Source organism: Hylaeus volcanicus, chromosome 1, assembly GCF_026283585.1.
Source record: "Hylaeus volcanicus isolate JK05 chromosome 1, UHH_iyHylVolc1.0_haploid, whole genome shotgun sequence".
In the NCBI taxonomy this organism is placed as follows: Eukaryota; Metazoa; Arthropoda; class Insecta; order Hymenoptera; family Colletidae; genus Hylaeus; species Hylaeus volcanicus.
This window is the reverse complement of record NC_071976.1, coordinates 2,971,256-2,986,157: the sequence shown is the minus strand read 5'-3', so window position 1 is coordinate 2,986,157 and position 14,902 is coordinate 2,971,256. Positions and strand designations below refer to the sequence as shown.

The window sequence follows — 14,902 nt, the reverse complement described above, 5'->3', positions numbered from 1 at the left end:
ATTCGACAACCTCCACCACTTTCTTGCCTTCCCTTCTGCCCAGGTACCTGCTTATGGAAATGACTCGAGCGGCTTAGCGCCCATCTCGGTGTTCCTTGGTACCAATTGCGCTCACCGTTTCTTCGTGCTTTAATTATTTACCATTTTTTAATTACTCGCGAGCAGTGACACCAAATACTTACCGTCATATTCTTAGTTTCGAATATTGAATTGTAGCAAAAATTATTTTCTATGCCATGTGGTTACTATAGCTCCTATTATAATTGTCCGTATAAAATATTCATAATAAATCCATGTCGGTGTACTGTTAATTTAAGTATACTCAACTATGCCTTCTCTTCGAAATTATGATAAGTTTATTAATATCTGGTTCAGTGGCACGATGGGTGTTGTTAAAACGGATCCAGGATGCGTTTGTTCTCAAGAATAGTTTTCGCGTTGCATTTTCGTCGAAGTTTAATGACAGAAAGAAAGTAATTCCCGCGGTCGCGGATGTGTAACATGGGAAACTTAATGACAGAGAATTAATGACGGCATGGAAATATATTCCTCGTGTTACGTAAACTTTCTTACCATTCTTTCGTCGTTCATTTTGGTGTACGTGAAACAGTTTTGAAGTCGAGTTGATAATTTCCTAAATCGTTTCTTTAACGTGCCTCTAAATTTAGGGAAGCACGAATAAAACATTTTATTAACTAATTAATATATTTACTAATTGTTATGTTTTAATGAAATATTGTTTCAATGATGTTTTCCGTGATTCGTGGCGGATTCCACGTCACGACCCTCTGCAACGTGACTTCTACTATCAACCTCGTAGTCGTAATCTTCGCCAGCAACGTTCTCGCCAGCACCATAACTCGGTACGTCGTAAAAGAATCGAAACTTGGAGTCTTCGTCTCCGTAAATCGGTTCGCGTGTCCTTGGATCCTTTTCCTGATGACGAAATTAAAAAGACCGGTTTATCTTAGTCCAGCGCAGAGCGTTAAAACTGTACAGCAACAGTTTCTCTTAACAAAAATTCCCCTTTGATCATATCTTTGACCAATAAAAAAGAAAGACACAACAATTCCATTCTATATCTTGTCACGTCAGACTAGAGACAGGTGACAAGCCGAAAATACAATTAGAAAGTTACAATTCTATTTTGTTCTATTCATTTTCCGTTTGAATTGTTGCAGCAGGATACTCGTAGGATACAGGATACTCACCTGCTGAGGATCCATAGTCGATGGAATTCGTTTGTCTAGATATCGAGGCATTTCAAGATTGTTATCTCTGGGAAGATCCGAATCGGATGTTCTCAGCGAGGCATGAACAGTGCCTTCGTTCGATGACTTCTGATCACATGAAATGTTCTTCGGTTTAATTGTCGAAGAGATGACGGTCTTCTCAAAGGTTTTCTGGTAGTCTCGAAGCTCTTTGTTGTCCACGAATGTATTTTTCACCGAACTTCCATCGCTGCTCAGTTCTGAGCTGTTCGAAGTAGATTCCTCTAGGTCCAGTGCCTCCATTAGGGTTTGCAGGTAAGGCAAGAGGGTCTCCTTGTTCTGTTCGAGGAATATATCGAGAGCCAATTCATCCTCGTCTTCGTCTGTGCTTTGAATCAATGGTAGATCAATGCTTGGTTCACTCGAGTCGCTAAAAGTGCGACTATCACCTGTGACAATGTATGTCTTTATTACAAAAATAAACATTCGATAAGTAAAGTTGTACGTGTACGTCTATTTTCGAGATAAATACGGTGACTCGTAACGAGCGCTTTTTTCCTCATGAAAAATGATAGATGATATCCATAACGTACACAAGGTCATTGGTGATATTCATCCAACCGAGAATAACTAATTATTTACAAGATATTATACAACAGTTTTACTACTTGCCATGATGGCATTTAAACAGACTTCCACGAAGGTTTCGTAGCTACCTAGAAGCTTTAAATTTGTTTAATTTAAACAGAATCCTTGAGTCTTGAATCCCTGGCTTTGTCGAAGACGCAAATATTACTTTCAACGCTCTGACAGCACCGATACTAAATCTGGTATTTTTCGCTCCCACATTTAAAACATAAAAAAATGAAATGGTAAGTGCGATAGAAAAAAGGATTGCGTCACGAGACGCAACTTTCTAAAAATACTGAATCGATTATGTCGGTCCGACTGTCGAACAGGAATTAATGAATACCGGACTGGATACATAACGGGTCTCATACGCGTGGCCAATTAAGTTAATTCCTCGGCCAAACCGGGTTGTCAAGTTGAGAGGGTCAGGTGGAATCGTTGGCTGTACATTTTTTCTGTATTCCACTGTCGCGAACGATCAACAAACGCGAACTGAAATCGTTAAACTAATGATGTTAGATTCCAGGATCGATGGCCCGCGGCTAGCGACAGTGGGCGTGTAAAAACAGACTAATCTCTGAGATAAATTCACTTGGGGCGATGGGGGATTAAATTTATCCAATTTTTCCATTCGTTGAGTCGAGACCAACGAGTGTCAAATGTGTCTTTAAATTAATTGTATCGTAATTGTAAGTCTTTGATAGATGTGTTCCACTTGGTGCAAGGTGGATGATGGAACGAAGTACTTAAAAATTGTAAGCACCAGTTCAGTGGTGAGATGACGAAGAGCTCACCTAATTTATCGGAAAAAAGCCTGTTGAATATTGGTTCGGAATTATCTGTGAAGGTCCCTGTGTCGTGGCCATAAAAAGAAATTTTGTCTGGTATGCCTTTGAAGTTCCTGTTTGCAACATCTTCGTGATCGGGAACGTGGATCACTGGGCTCGAATCGTAGTTCTGAAAGAAAGACATGGTTACAGAGATGCGATAACGAGGAATAACAAGCGAATACTTACGAAAAAGAAATTATTTTCCTGCTCGTTGGGTTCTTTCCTATCTTCTGGGATTATTTCCCCATTCGGCGAAGTGTGGCGTGGATCGAAGTCACGATCGATGGCCTGGGTGCTGCCTGGTCCTTCGACGTTCTCCACAGGAAACACGTAGTACGATTGCCCGTGGGTGTTCGCGATCTTTGGTAATTGGTGAGGTACAACTACCTCCTCTTTATACACGGGGTCCTTTCGAACAGGATTAAAATAAGGGAAGAGGTTGGACTCCCTCAAACTGTTCAACAGAGCTGCCTCGAAAGCGCTGTAGGCCGGCAGCATAATCTTGTTTGGAACAAGAAGTCTTTCCGTCACACTCGTTAGATTCTGTTCTCTTAGAAGAGAGTTAATTTCGTCCATTCTTCTAGCCAAATCGTCCGGTGAAAGTGTCGTCTGCAATAGTTTCAGAGCCATTAGATCGGACAGTCAAATTTTAAAAGGTTGATTTCATGAACATGTCGTTGTCTAAATTTATTCAGGTTCCAAGTGCTTTAAAGAACAATTTGCACAATTTCGCAGTGAGACCATCGTTATCATCCCTTTCTTATTTATTTATCCTCCGAAGAAGCCACATTAAAAATTCACGCAATTCCCAAGAATCTTCGACCAGTCCATTTACTTTACGAAAAGCTACTTTACCATGCAACATTCTGGCACGGCCCTCAACATAAACGACCTGCTGCACCATGAATAACAGCGCTCGGTAGCTCCCTTAAATTTTAATCAAAATTCCATCATCCTTACCAACGTATCATGAATGGGTAATCGATTTTCCGTCAGAGAGTGTGGCACTTCGTTCCGCGGTCGTTCTCTTCCCGGAAATATCGGTTTTTCGCTATCGAGCTTATCGACGTTGAGGGATCCGTGAACGTGCGACGCTCGCAGCCATTTACGAAATTCCTCGCCGCGCGACGTCGAGGCAAGAGTTTCCTTGATCCATGCAGCGTACGCTCCAGAACCGAGTACATCCTTGACGGTTCGAAGCCAATCTTGGAATCGCTGGAAATAACAGGTCGTGGAAAGCTTTTATCGGAAAACGTCGGCCTCGAGAGCTTCGTTGGGGTTGCGTGACTTTCACGAGTCTAGTTTCGGAGACACTGCGGCTTTAAACATTTTTCGTTGCTTCCGGGAAGCAACCTACATCGGATTTTCCGATTTAAAAGTAGGAATAATATATGAGAATAACGTATCTTGATCACTGCAATTTACTTCCATTCACCGAATGACGAAACATTTTCGATGTTTGCTTCGTTACCTTGAAATCTCGTTGTCCCTGGGCGTTTTGTATCCAGAGCTCAATGGCGTCCAATTCGGTCTTCGAATTCAGGTGATTCAACCACGAATGCGGCATTCTGCGCGGCACTCGGCGTTCAAACAGACATCATTTGGTTAATCGACGCTATTTTGCTTAAGCTTTAAAACGTGCGTTTACTGACAATTTCATTTCAAATTATGGATTCTGAGCTCGAGTTCATATTTTCGTATCGAAACCTACGTTCACCAGTAATTATATATTATATAACTCAAATAAATGTTTTTTAATACATTTCCAATTTTTATACATTCTTTAACGAGACCATTTTACCGACGCACCGTTCGAGATTTCATTCGAAATTTAAAATTTCATCCATGTAAAGCGTAGGTCAAAAAGTTTCGAGAATATCGCGGCAATATGGATGTGGCATTCATGAAAAGTTCGTAAGCAGACAGCGATTTCGCGTATACTTGGCATATTCGTTTCCTCGCGGAAGGCAACCCCTCTTTTCCAATTTACGGAACGTCGAAGGGAATTTTTCACTCGAGAACTACCTACAGAAGAGTATTCGCGGCGGAGTTCGTGACGTGAATATCTGCGAACTGTATCGAAGGACGTTACTCACCTCGTTTTTTCGTCAATATTTTCCTGGCTGGTGTTTCCAGCTATCTGAAAAATAAAAATTCGACGAGATATATGTACAAATATACCGATACACAAAACTGTGGACTTCTACATCATTTTATTATATCGTACTATTTATTTTATACTTTTTTAATAGAATTACTAAACCGAAGTACCTTCACGTCAACTTGAGGAGGTATTGTAAGCTGATCTACGTTATCCATCGTCGATCTTCTCGAGAGAGGTGAAGAGTAATTTCGTAGTTCTTCGTTGCAGGTTCTCCGAACGTTACAGTCCGCCGCGTTGCAAGGTTCTGAAACTTCCGCGGAGCATTTCTGCATCCGTGGACATATCCATCCGCGACAGTGTTCGTTCGTTACCTCGTCTTCTGCAAAAATATGATACAATTAATTACCTTTACCGAACGCTTTGATCTCGAATTAAATTCTACCCGTCGTTGTTACGCAATCTGGTGCATGTTTGCAGGGTGGATTCGAGCAGTTCTTCTCTGGTCTCCGCAGGAAACACTCGTACTCCGACGGGCAAGCCAGACTTCGACATTTACTGAACCAAACGTTCACCTCTGAAACGAAGAAAGCTATTAACATGTAGTCAGGGTTTTGTAGTACCTTGTATTTTATTTACTTTTCCTGATAAATCAATCCCTTTTCTCTCGTCGCCAGTTCATGTAAAACTAAATGGCTTCAATAAACAACTTAAAAAAAAAAAGAAAACTATCAACGAACTAGTTTGAATAACAGAGGTCCTTTCATACAAAATTTTGGAATTGGTTAACAAGTGAACGAAGTTTCGCGAGTGTCACGATTGACCTTTGTTCTTGGCGCAGCTCCTAAGTAATTTACAGGGAGGGCTGACGCAGAACGACTCCCTGAGGATGCATTGACTTCCTTGAGGGCATTCGAAGCCAGCACAGGACGCAGGACCCTCGTGGTACTCCTTTCGGGACACGCATCTTGCAATCTGTTGCTTGCATCCTGTTGAACGCCAAGCATTCGTTCGTTGCTTTAATTTGGTTACGGACAAACAAAGTCCTTGTTTACTTAATCTTTACTTACTTTCGTCCCAACGACATCGTCGAACCTTCAGCATGCACACATATCCGATGCTGCAGCGTACGGTGTCGCACGTGGAAGGTCCTCTTATGGATTCTCCAATCATGCGATTTATTATACACAGTAATTACACAGAATGTCATGGACAAGCTTCATAGAGCTCGTCCAAATCGAAACGTTGTTCGATAAACAGCTTTTCGTAAAAAACGGAGTCGTTTGATTTTTGGTGCCGTTCTTACGTTCTCGCGGTTCGAGTTGCCGTGTACGATTTAATCTCATCAACAATACTATGCTTTGTACGTTCTTTAAGCTACTTACCTGTTCGTGATTTCGCGCAGTAAAGCATACTGGGACAGGGAGGATCCTTGCATCGAAATTTTCGTTGCACGCAGGTGTCGTCGTTCTCGCATTGCACGTACATACACGCCCTGTGGTTGTTGTTAACGATGTTATCTATGCACAGTAATTTCAGTTTCGTTAAAACAAAATGTAATTGCATTTCGTTAGGTGGATAATTCCTTTATCGGCGAATGCTACAGAGGCGAACGAGCTCACCTTTTTCGTTGAAGCCCAGAAGACGCGCCCTCGTGATCAATAGGAAGAAAATAAAAAACGAGAAATGCCTGATGTTAACGAGCTTCCGTTCCATGGCGATTGAAACGAGCGTGGAACGTGATACCAGACGTTGCTCGATCGCCAGCAGCACCTGAGGCAACGCCGTTGGCATAAATGGTATGGGTAAATCATGTTCCGATGTAAACGGTGTAACTGGAGACTGTGTAACAAAGTCAGACGCGTGTATATAGGTCCGTTCGATTCTATTAACACGTTCATTGTGGCCATGAATTTTTGTCTGCCAATACAATTTTCAATAATCTTACAGAAGTGCGCGTCGTTAATTTTTAAAATTTTTCTAAATCGTGAAAGAAAATTTATATATTCTCAAAAACATTTTAATCGCTCGAAAATAATTTTTAAAGAGGCGAAACAGAGGTCCAATTGGAAGTATCGATTTTACCGTTGCGTAGGGAAGCCCTCAATTTTTATTATTTATATTCCACCAACCACTCAGGCACATGTATTTCAATTTTACTCGTGCAAACAATATTTTTATACGAAACATCAAGATCAGCCATTTTCCACTTTGAACTCCCATTTCACGTTCTTAAAATACAATATAAAACTATTTTTCAAACGCCTGCAGGAGTGCAACCTTACTTTCCATCTCTGTACTCGTTACACCTGTTGAGGCCTACTGAAAGGCGTGCAGGTGTTTCTCTTTAATTTAAATATAGTTTACAATCGAATTAATAGCACAAGGATATGGAAAATATCTGTTCGTTTATTTGCAAAAATATTGGTGAATGAGTCCTCGCTTATAAAATATTACATCGTTCTATAAAAGACACGGAAGCACGTAAATTATTCGGAGTCCTTTCTGTGCGTTGCATTCTAGTCGAAATAATTTCTGTGTATATTGTAATAAGCTCGTCGCGTGATCATCGGATAACACTGAGAACAGGATAGGATAGTTTAATATAAATCGTAGCATAAATGGGAACGTCTTATTCTCTGTCGAACATCGTAACTAAAAGAGTAGGATAAAAAATATTTTCTTTCTTTTAAAATATGTCTCACTTTAAAAGTATGTACAGCGAAGCATTTATAGGATACTTCTCGTTCGTTAAAAAAACCTGTTAAATAATCTTCTTCTTCTTCATTCGCCTCGAGTTACCTCCAAGGCGAATAAATATATAAAGTCGCCATTCTGCCACTTTGTCGAACCTACTCGTAATTATTTGTAATTATATACATATCAAAAGAGTTGAATTTAAATAAATTCCTGACGGTAACCCAAGTTTGAAATGTAGTTCATCTCGAGTTTAACGACCCTGCAATTGCGTTCAAAATGGCCCCACACATTCCTCTAATTAAAATCTCTCAAATGCTCACAAAAATCACACTTGATCTCTAACAATGTCTCCGCTAGTCCCTACTTCATTATCAACGACAGACACAAGAATTTCCTCCCTCGAACCAACCAACGCACAAGCAACAGGAGTAAACGCATTCCATTCGTATCGATTCACTGGAAATACAGTTTCTCAGTGGAATAGCGTCGATAAAATACGAATTTCATCTCGCAGACTCATAACCCCGACTTAACACAATCTCGAAATCCCCTCCACGCATTTTCATCGACGTTTCATAGTTCGCGAAACGTTTTCCCTTCGTTTCCCACGCGAAAACTCGTAAGATGAAAAACAAAGCGTCCGTGGCCAGACTGTTGCAAGATGAACGATCCTAGAGAGTTATGTCGTGCTCTTCACTCGCAATTGCAACAGACCAGCCAGCGCGCTCGTGAAACCAGCGTTATAGTCCAACGTGACCTCGGTGTACACGTAATCTTCTCGATGATCCTGAAACTCGTCCGCCTCGTCGGGCCCAGAGACCAGGGCGCCGTATAGGACCTGAGGGTTGGGTGCGTCTTTATCAAATTCTGGCCATCCACAGGCTTCTGGTCTGTCGGGACAGGAGGACGCTGCGTGATGAGGCTGCTTCGGTGGATTTCGACCCCATCCCACCACGTAACTCCTTCCTAAGTGGACAGAAATGGCCATTTTAGAGTTTTACGATGGGAGTTTCAAGAAGGAGTCTTTTAATAAATAGATCTTTGAGAATTTTCTGAAGTGAAATTTTCGAGCTCTGTTTTGCAAACGTTTGGCTCGAGTGAACTTTTCATACAAAAATAGGGAAAATTATTTTTTCGCGTTGCAAACTCACCACTACCGCCCAACATGTAATAAATTTGTTGCTCAGCAAATTCACGATATTCTTTGGGGTCGCCAACGTCAGGTAGATCAGCTGCTTCCAGACAGACGAACGCCACGTTCGCTGCGTGGCACAGTGTACCGAATTTGTCGATATAGAGCAAACCCTTTGGGGTGCGCTTCTGTTGGCGCACCGAGAAGTCGCAGAAGACGCGCGCTGCTCTCCGATACTCTTGCTGACCTGTCAGTTCCGCCAACAGGACCTGCCGAATCAATAAAGAGTTCTCATCTGAATTATTGTTGCTTGAATCTTACTCGAACGAACTTTACCTGAACCCCAGCGACCTTCTTGTTATAGAAGAATTCGTTCGGTCTCTGTTCGAGATGGAAGTGCTGGTAATGATGCTCAGCGTCCTCGAGATACGTCGTGTCGTTGGTTGCTTTGAAAAGCCAAACGGCTGCCCAGGCTAACTCGTCGCCGTAATCGGTGCTCTCGTAATACTGAGCAGCACCGCGGATCGCCTCGTGATAAAGTCCACGGAATCTGTTGGCGAATTTATACAGTTCCTTGGCGTGTTTCAAACATTTGGCGCTGTACTCTGGATCGTGGTTTTGGAAGACTATGCTGGTAGCCGCGAGGGCTGCTGCTGTTTCGCCTGCCAGGTCGGAACCTGGAAGAACAACGAAGAAAACGTTGTTGAAGAAGAAGCAGAACTCTGAAAGTCAAGATGGAAGATGTTGAAAGTAGAAAACGCGTGATTATTACCAGGGTGCTCAGGGTCGATCTTGTAGGCTGGCCTGGTAGTGTTCAGTTCTTCAGGTCTTCCCCAGAACGTATGATCCAGAGTGAAATCGCCTACTTGTCCGTAGAAGACGTACTCGGTCACGTGGCACTTGATGAAGTAGTCCGTGGCCCATTTGATGGCGTCGCGGACTTCGTCGAGCTGTCCTGCCGCTGAGTATGCTTCTGGCCAGCTGACAGCACCCCAAGCCAAAAGGGTTGTCGTCGAGGCCATTGTGAACCCAAACTTCACGAAATCGCCAGCTTAAAGTCGACGGTAGAACGAATAAAAATGAATCTCGCTTGACAATAAAGAGCAATTTGTAAAGTACAAGGAGTAAGTGAAATCCACTCAGGCGGTCAGTTGATTTCGAGCCGACTATAGTTACCCGGTCAACGGGAGAACTGAATTTTATACGCTTCTGTGATTACCATCATAATAGCCTCCAGTGAGGTCTTCGCCATTCAAACCGTGGTCGTTCAATGCTGAATCCCCCCTCCATGATATCCGATTGTTCTTCGGCAGTTTTCCTGATCGCTGAGCTTCGTAAAATAATAGCGATAGCTCCAGGACGGGAGCGTAATCGTGCTCGTCCTCGATGGGTTTCACGTAGTAAGGCGGGCTCGCATCTGTGACGTTGATCAGAGCAATCGATGTTACCATCAGGGCCTGTAACACGAGTATCCCAATCAGTAAAGGTGTATTAATCACGTAGAAAATATATTTAACTCTCCTCTCAGTGACAGAGACGATTTGTTTCGTCTACCCCTTTAAATGTAATCGTCAACTGCTTTGACTAGCAAGCTGTCCTTTCGACGAATGCTAGTTTCGCAAGTGCGTTAACGATGTTTTGGTCATTTGTCGTCGAGCGGTTGCATTTCAGGAAAGGGAAAGCACTCTTCGTCGAATTTGATAGAAAACGACGCGAGATCGTCTTGTCGTCGACATAGCGGCGTTATGACGAAACCGTATGACTTCGATGAATCCGCGAGTCACGTACACGCAGTCTACGTGACGGACTTTTGTAAAGGCCGCCTAACACGCAACAGCTAAACTTTAGTTATGACCTTAGGAACTCGATAGAAAACCTCTCGATGCGACGGCATTCCTTCGTTTCGATCCCATGGGTACATCCAACTTTTATTATAGTAGATATCGCGTTACTCATCTTCGCGTAGAATTATACGAAACTTTCAATAGCTTTCGCCAACCAGGCGAGGACGAGTCTCCGAGCTGAACGGGGAAATAAAACTCGACGTTTGCCAGATACACTAAGGGGCTACGTGAAATGAGTTTGGAGTCGTGTTTGGAACCTCTTCACCAACGAGGCGTGCACGTCTTTTCCAGGAAATTCTCAAGGTTCGACGACCACGTAATATCTGTATGACAAACGCCAATACGCTCTGCAAACACGGACCTTATTGTAAACTCGTGTCCCTGCGTTTTTACCACGGCGACGACTAAATCTGTGCGTGCTGCGATCGCGAGTACCTGAACTCCTAGCAGCGATACAGAGATTTAAATTAGAGAAAATTTCACGATAAATCAAAAGTTTAATTGAAAGGGACTGATCGACCCGATATCAATCGGCTATTCTTAAGTTTGGATAAAGGTGGTTGAAATAGTTAATTAATTAGTATTTACGCGAGAGTGGTACCGTTCGAAGGCCAATCCCAGCAGACAATAAGAATGCAGACTCGCGTGATGGTAATACTCGTCTGCCTATAAGACACGAGGACCGGAAGTCGATGTCCCGGCGGCTACTTCCGGCCACGCGGGGTCTACGATCGTCAATGTCAGGGATTTGCCATGATCGAACCAGTCGGGAATTTGTTTGATAAATAAACAAGCAAACCGCCAAGTACGCTTCTCGAATAATTCTTAATTGAATGAAACATGCCATCGAAAATCTCGAAAGTGAAACGATCACGAATGATGCTAGCCGTAACTTCGATATAAATTCGAAAGAATAAAAGACACGAGGTGTTTCGGTGTGGCATTTTTCAAGCGGTGTGATTCATGTGCGTTGCACCACGCGTGAGTACGAATAAGTTATTCAACGCTTGATAAGCACGCATGCGTTCGCACGGTGTCGAAAATACGTACGTGACGTAACGCGCGACGATGTGATCAGGTTCAACGTGTGTTCACGAATTCGAATCGCGTCGCCGCTGTTTAGTTATCGTTTCGACGAAATCGAGTGGCACGCGCAAAAATAAATAATCGATACCGCGAACTTGGGACGTAAAGATATTTCTGGTGACAATCTGTCTGGAGTCTGGACACGTTCCTTCAGAATCCGATGACAGTGTGCATGATGTTTGCGTAAAATTAATATGCACGAGATAGGTACTCTTAAAATTTTCTCAAGTCTCGATTGCAATTTATTTCTGAAACGTGGAGACTCGCATTTCTTGGTAACAATTTTCTTCTTAATAAGATAGATGCACGTAAGAATGCATCGGCAGCTACGTGTAAGCAGTTATGTGCATCGAAAGCATTTCAGTCGAATAAATAAATTTTCCTAATTAAATAGAAAGGCAGATAATTATACAGCTAATATCTTGATAACGCACTCACCATGGCACAGGTGAGGAACAAGTTCAGCTCCATCCTCGTTCTTCCTCCCACAGCTGCTTACGTGGGTTTACCGATAATCGTTAATCACCTTTTCGCGGTGTTTGTCAGAATCAACGCGGAACGTTTCTCGAGACGCATATCGATCGTTCACGTGCACCTCTTCCTCATGAATATTTCCTGGTCTCGCGAAGTTTCTTCTTTGATCGCGAAGCGTTGGTTTCCCGTTGCCTGCAGCGGTAACTCAACAATTCCCAGCCGCCTGCTCCCTTCTGCGTTCACTTTGCGAGTTGTCGTGATTCCAGATCCTCCCTGTAACATTTGGGAGGAGGGGTTAGCATCTCCCTAGGGATCTTTTGACATACGACGCGAAGCGAGAACGTCGATCCTCTTAAACTCGAACCAATTGGAAGATTCTCTGATATTGTTAATAAAATAGGTAACCTTTCAAAGCATCGTCGTGCAGCTACATTAACATCGAATTCGCACTCTAAGAACTCGCGATGGCAGCTCTTAACGACTTATGTCGAAGGTTGCAACTTGTATCACCGATGTTTCTTTACAGTTTAATTAGCACAATCGCGAGATTAGTATCTCGGCGTCGGATCCGTAAACGTACCAGAAACGTACGCGCGTGTTTTTGCATTCCACGGGAGATTTCTCGGTAAAACGATTGCGGAGGTATCCAGGAAGTCGAGCGCACAGGAAGTTTGGAAAGTGGACGTTCACCGTCGACGTCTGCGTACTCTTTAAATACTATCGATAAAAATTGGCGGGTGGTCGAGGACGTTAGAAATTCAGAAGAACCTAATACCAATGATTTCTTTCTTTTGAGAGTTGTATTACGAAATTACCGTTGCAGGAGTGTAGACAATATTCAGCTTTGAATGAAAGCTTCTTAAACATTAAGCTTTGAATGGAAGCTTCTTAAATATTGAGCTTTTAATGGAAGAATTATATTGATATATAGAATCATTATTGTATTTAAATACTGAAAGCTCTCTCAGAAAACTCTTTTTGTTTTTTGTCAGTCTAATGTATTTTAATACAGATTGATTGGGCCCTGGACGCAGGAAACGAGCAACGAACAGGAAGCAAAATCCTTGGGAAATTGACAAGTGCGTCGATGCTATGGAAAATAATAATCGGTTGCGGACTCTCGTTAGAACAACCTGCACTACAATTACGCGTCGCGATTCATCCGTCAGGAAAGTGGCAATCTTGTTACTGGACATGCTCCAGTGACTTCGACTCGGCCAACCAGAAGGGAATGGATGAGCGTGATTATAACTCATTACTGAAATGTCAATTTTCATTGTTAGCCCTGCGCGAGGTCAACGCTTCGTCGAACACTTTCAACGAGTAACAGTGTGCAGAATCGTGCGAACGTAAAATAATAATAAACCCCATTGTTCGTCTTCCGATGCAAAAGAACATTAATTAAAATATTTTTGGTAGCGCAATCGGCGATTAATTTGATTCTCATTATCGCGTGATTCATCGGAATCATGTGTATTCATTGCATGCATGGAATATCCTTCGAGGATCGTCGAGTCGATACTTTCAATGCAGCCGGAGAATACAGTATTTTCCACTGACTCATTTAACGCGAAAGCAATTAAGAATATTAAATGCCACGGAACGTCTGGACGACAAAGTTGCTCGTCAATTATGTAGAATCATTCTTCCTTTTATTTATACGATTTAATCGGAGCTTAATCAATTCCTGTAGATCACCTTCTCGCAGCCACTTTGCGTTGGGCTTTGTTAATTTTAATTTATTTTTGTATATTATTCCATAAATATGAGATTTAGTTAATTAGTTAGACTGGAGATTTTAAGCATTTGTGATGGATATAGTAGTATAGAAAACACACAAAAAATAGACATAATGTCTAACTATAACGAATGGTTTTCTTAAAGTTACGTACCTTTTTATTATTTCTCAGCGATGAATACCTACGATACATTCAGTATTTTTTTAAATTATAGTCATATCACGATACCGTTTTGTACTTCGCCCACGAAACAAATTATCCACGCCTTAACACTCGACCGACGATAACTCACTGCGGCCACACGAGCACGTTTGGCAACTTGATCGCACTGTCAGCCAGGGAGTTTGTCAGAGAGGAATCCCCATAAATCACCGCTGGCCGCCCCTCGAGTCGTCGAGGATCAAACGAACGGTTTAATTGATTCAACGAGTGATCGATTATGTGCTTGACTGACTGACTGACTGACTGACTGAGTGGCGAATAACTTGTCGACGATTCGAGCCGACCAAAGGACGAATAAGTGGGGATGAAAGTGGGGGGTGACTCCTCACGGAACGAAAGTACTCGTCTCGCAATTTAATTTAAACGGTCGCCTAATGAAAAAGGGAAGTCGACGAGGCGCGACGATCGAGCGCGAAATCGATACGCGTTCGTGGTAAAATTTAATTCGAGATGTCATGAATTTTTGGAATGCAGTTTTCTACAGATAGGCTGCAAAATCGTTTCACGTTGCGCCCGATTGCCTGATCATTTTAATTGCACCAGAGGAACGGGTAAACGTAAACGGAAAGCCGCGCAATTTAGATACGTTCTTTGGGACATGGTCGGTGACTTTCACTCGCCATTGCATTCTTTTCTAACAGATCTTTCTTTTTGGCTTCCACGCGAACAGGTCAAATTAATTGTAGTCTTCAGTGGAGAGTATAATGTCAGCGTGTAATTGCGCAAGAAAAAGTGGCACGCCGAGCAAATTGATTCTTCGGTATATTGCTTGAAAGTTTCGAGTGCCTTGAAAATGGACTTAGAACGCGATTTAGAATTTTTAAAAATTGTATCGCTTTTAATATTTCTTTTATGTTTTGAGTTTTGTATATATTATTCAAAAGAAATTTAAACACTGGAAAATTTAACACTGTATAGTTCATGTCTTCGTAG

At 42.3% G+C, this 14,902-nt stretch overlaps 2 protein-coding genes across 2 annotated transcripts; both read right to left on the bottom strand.

Annotated features, from left to right (window-relative positions):
* Positions 1-457: 457 nt before the first annotated feature.
* On the bottom strand, positions 458-6,874 carry LOC128873151 (uncharacterized). The gene is made up of 14 exons (XM_054116500.1): positions 6,858-6,874; positions 6,395-6,614; positions 6,158-6,292; positions 5,843-5,935; positions 5,597-5,761; positions 5,218-5,349; positions 4,943-5,154; positions 4,768-4,811; positions 4,143-4,239; positions 3,632-3,886; positions 2,858-3,280; positions 2,636-2,798; positions 1,212-1,660; positions 458-936 (listed from the first exon to the last, which is right to left on the bottom strand). Exons 2-14 carry the CDS (start codon positions 6,564-6,566, stop codon positions 742-744), a joined length of 2,535 nt encoding a protein of 844 aa, XP_053972475.1. The 5' UTR covers positions 6,567-6,614; positions 6,858-6,874; the 3' UTR covers positions 458-741.
* A 287-nt stretch (positions 6,875-7,161) lies between these two features.
* On the bottom strand, positions 7,162-14,821 carry LOC128873158 (endoglucanase E-4-like). Its single transcript, XM_054116513.1, has 7 exons — positions 13,901-14,821; positions 11,973-12,281; positions 9,824-10,061; positions 9,377-9,655; positions 8,941-9,281; positions 8,624-8,873; positions 7,162-8,438 (listed from the first exon to the last, which is right to left on the bottom strand). The coding sequence occupies exons 2-7, from the start codon at positions 12,003-12,005 to the stop codon at positions 8,152-8,154; spliced, it is 1,428 nt and encodes a 475-aa protein (XP_053972488.1). The 5' UTR covers positions 12,006-12,281; positions 13,901-14,821; the 3' UTR covers positions 7,162-8,151.
* Between the last annotated feature and the right edge of the window lie 81 nt (positions 14,822-14,902).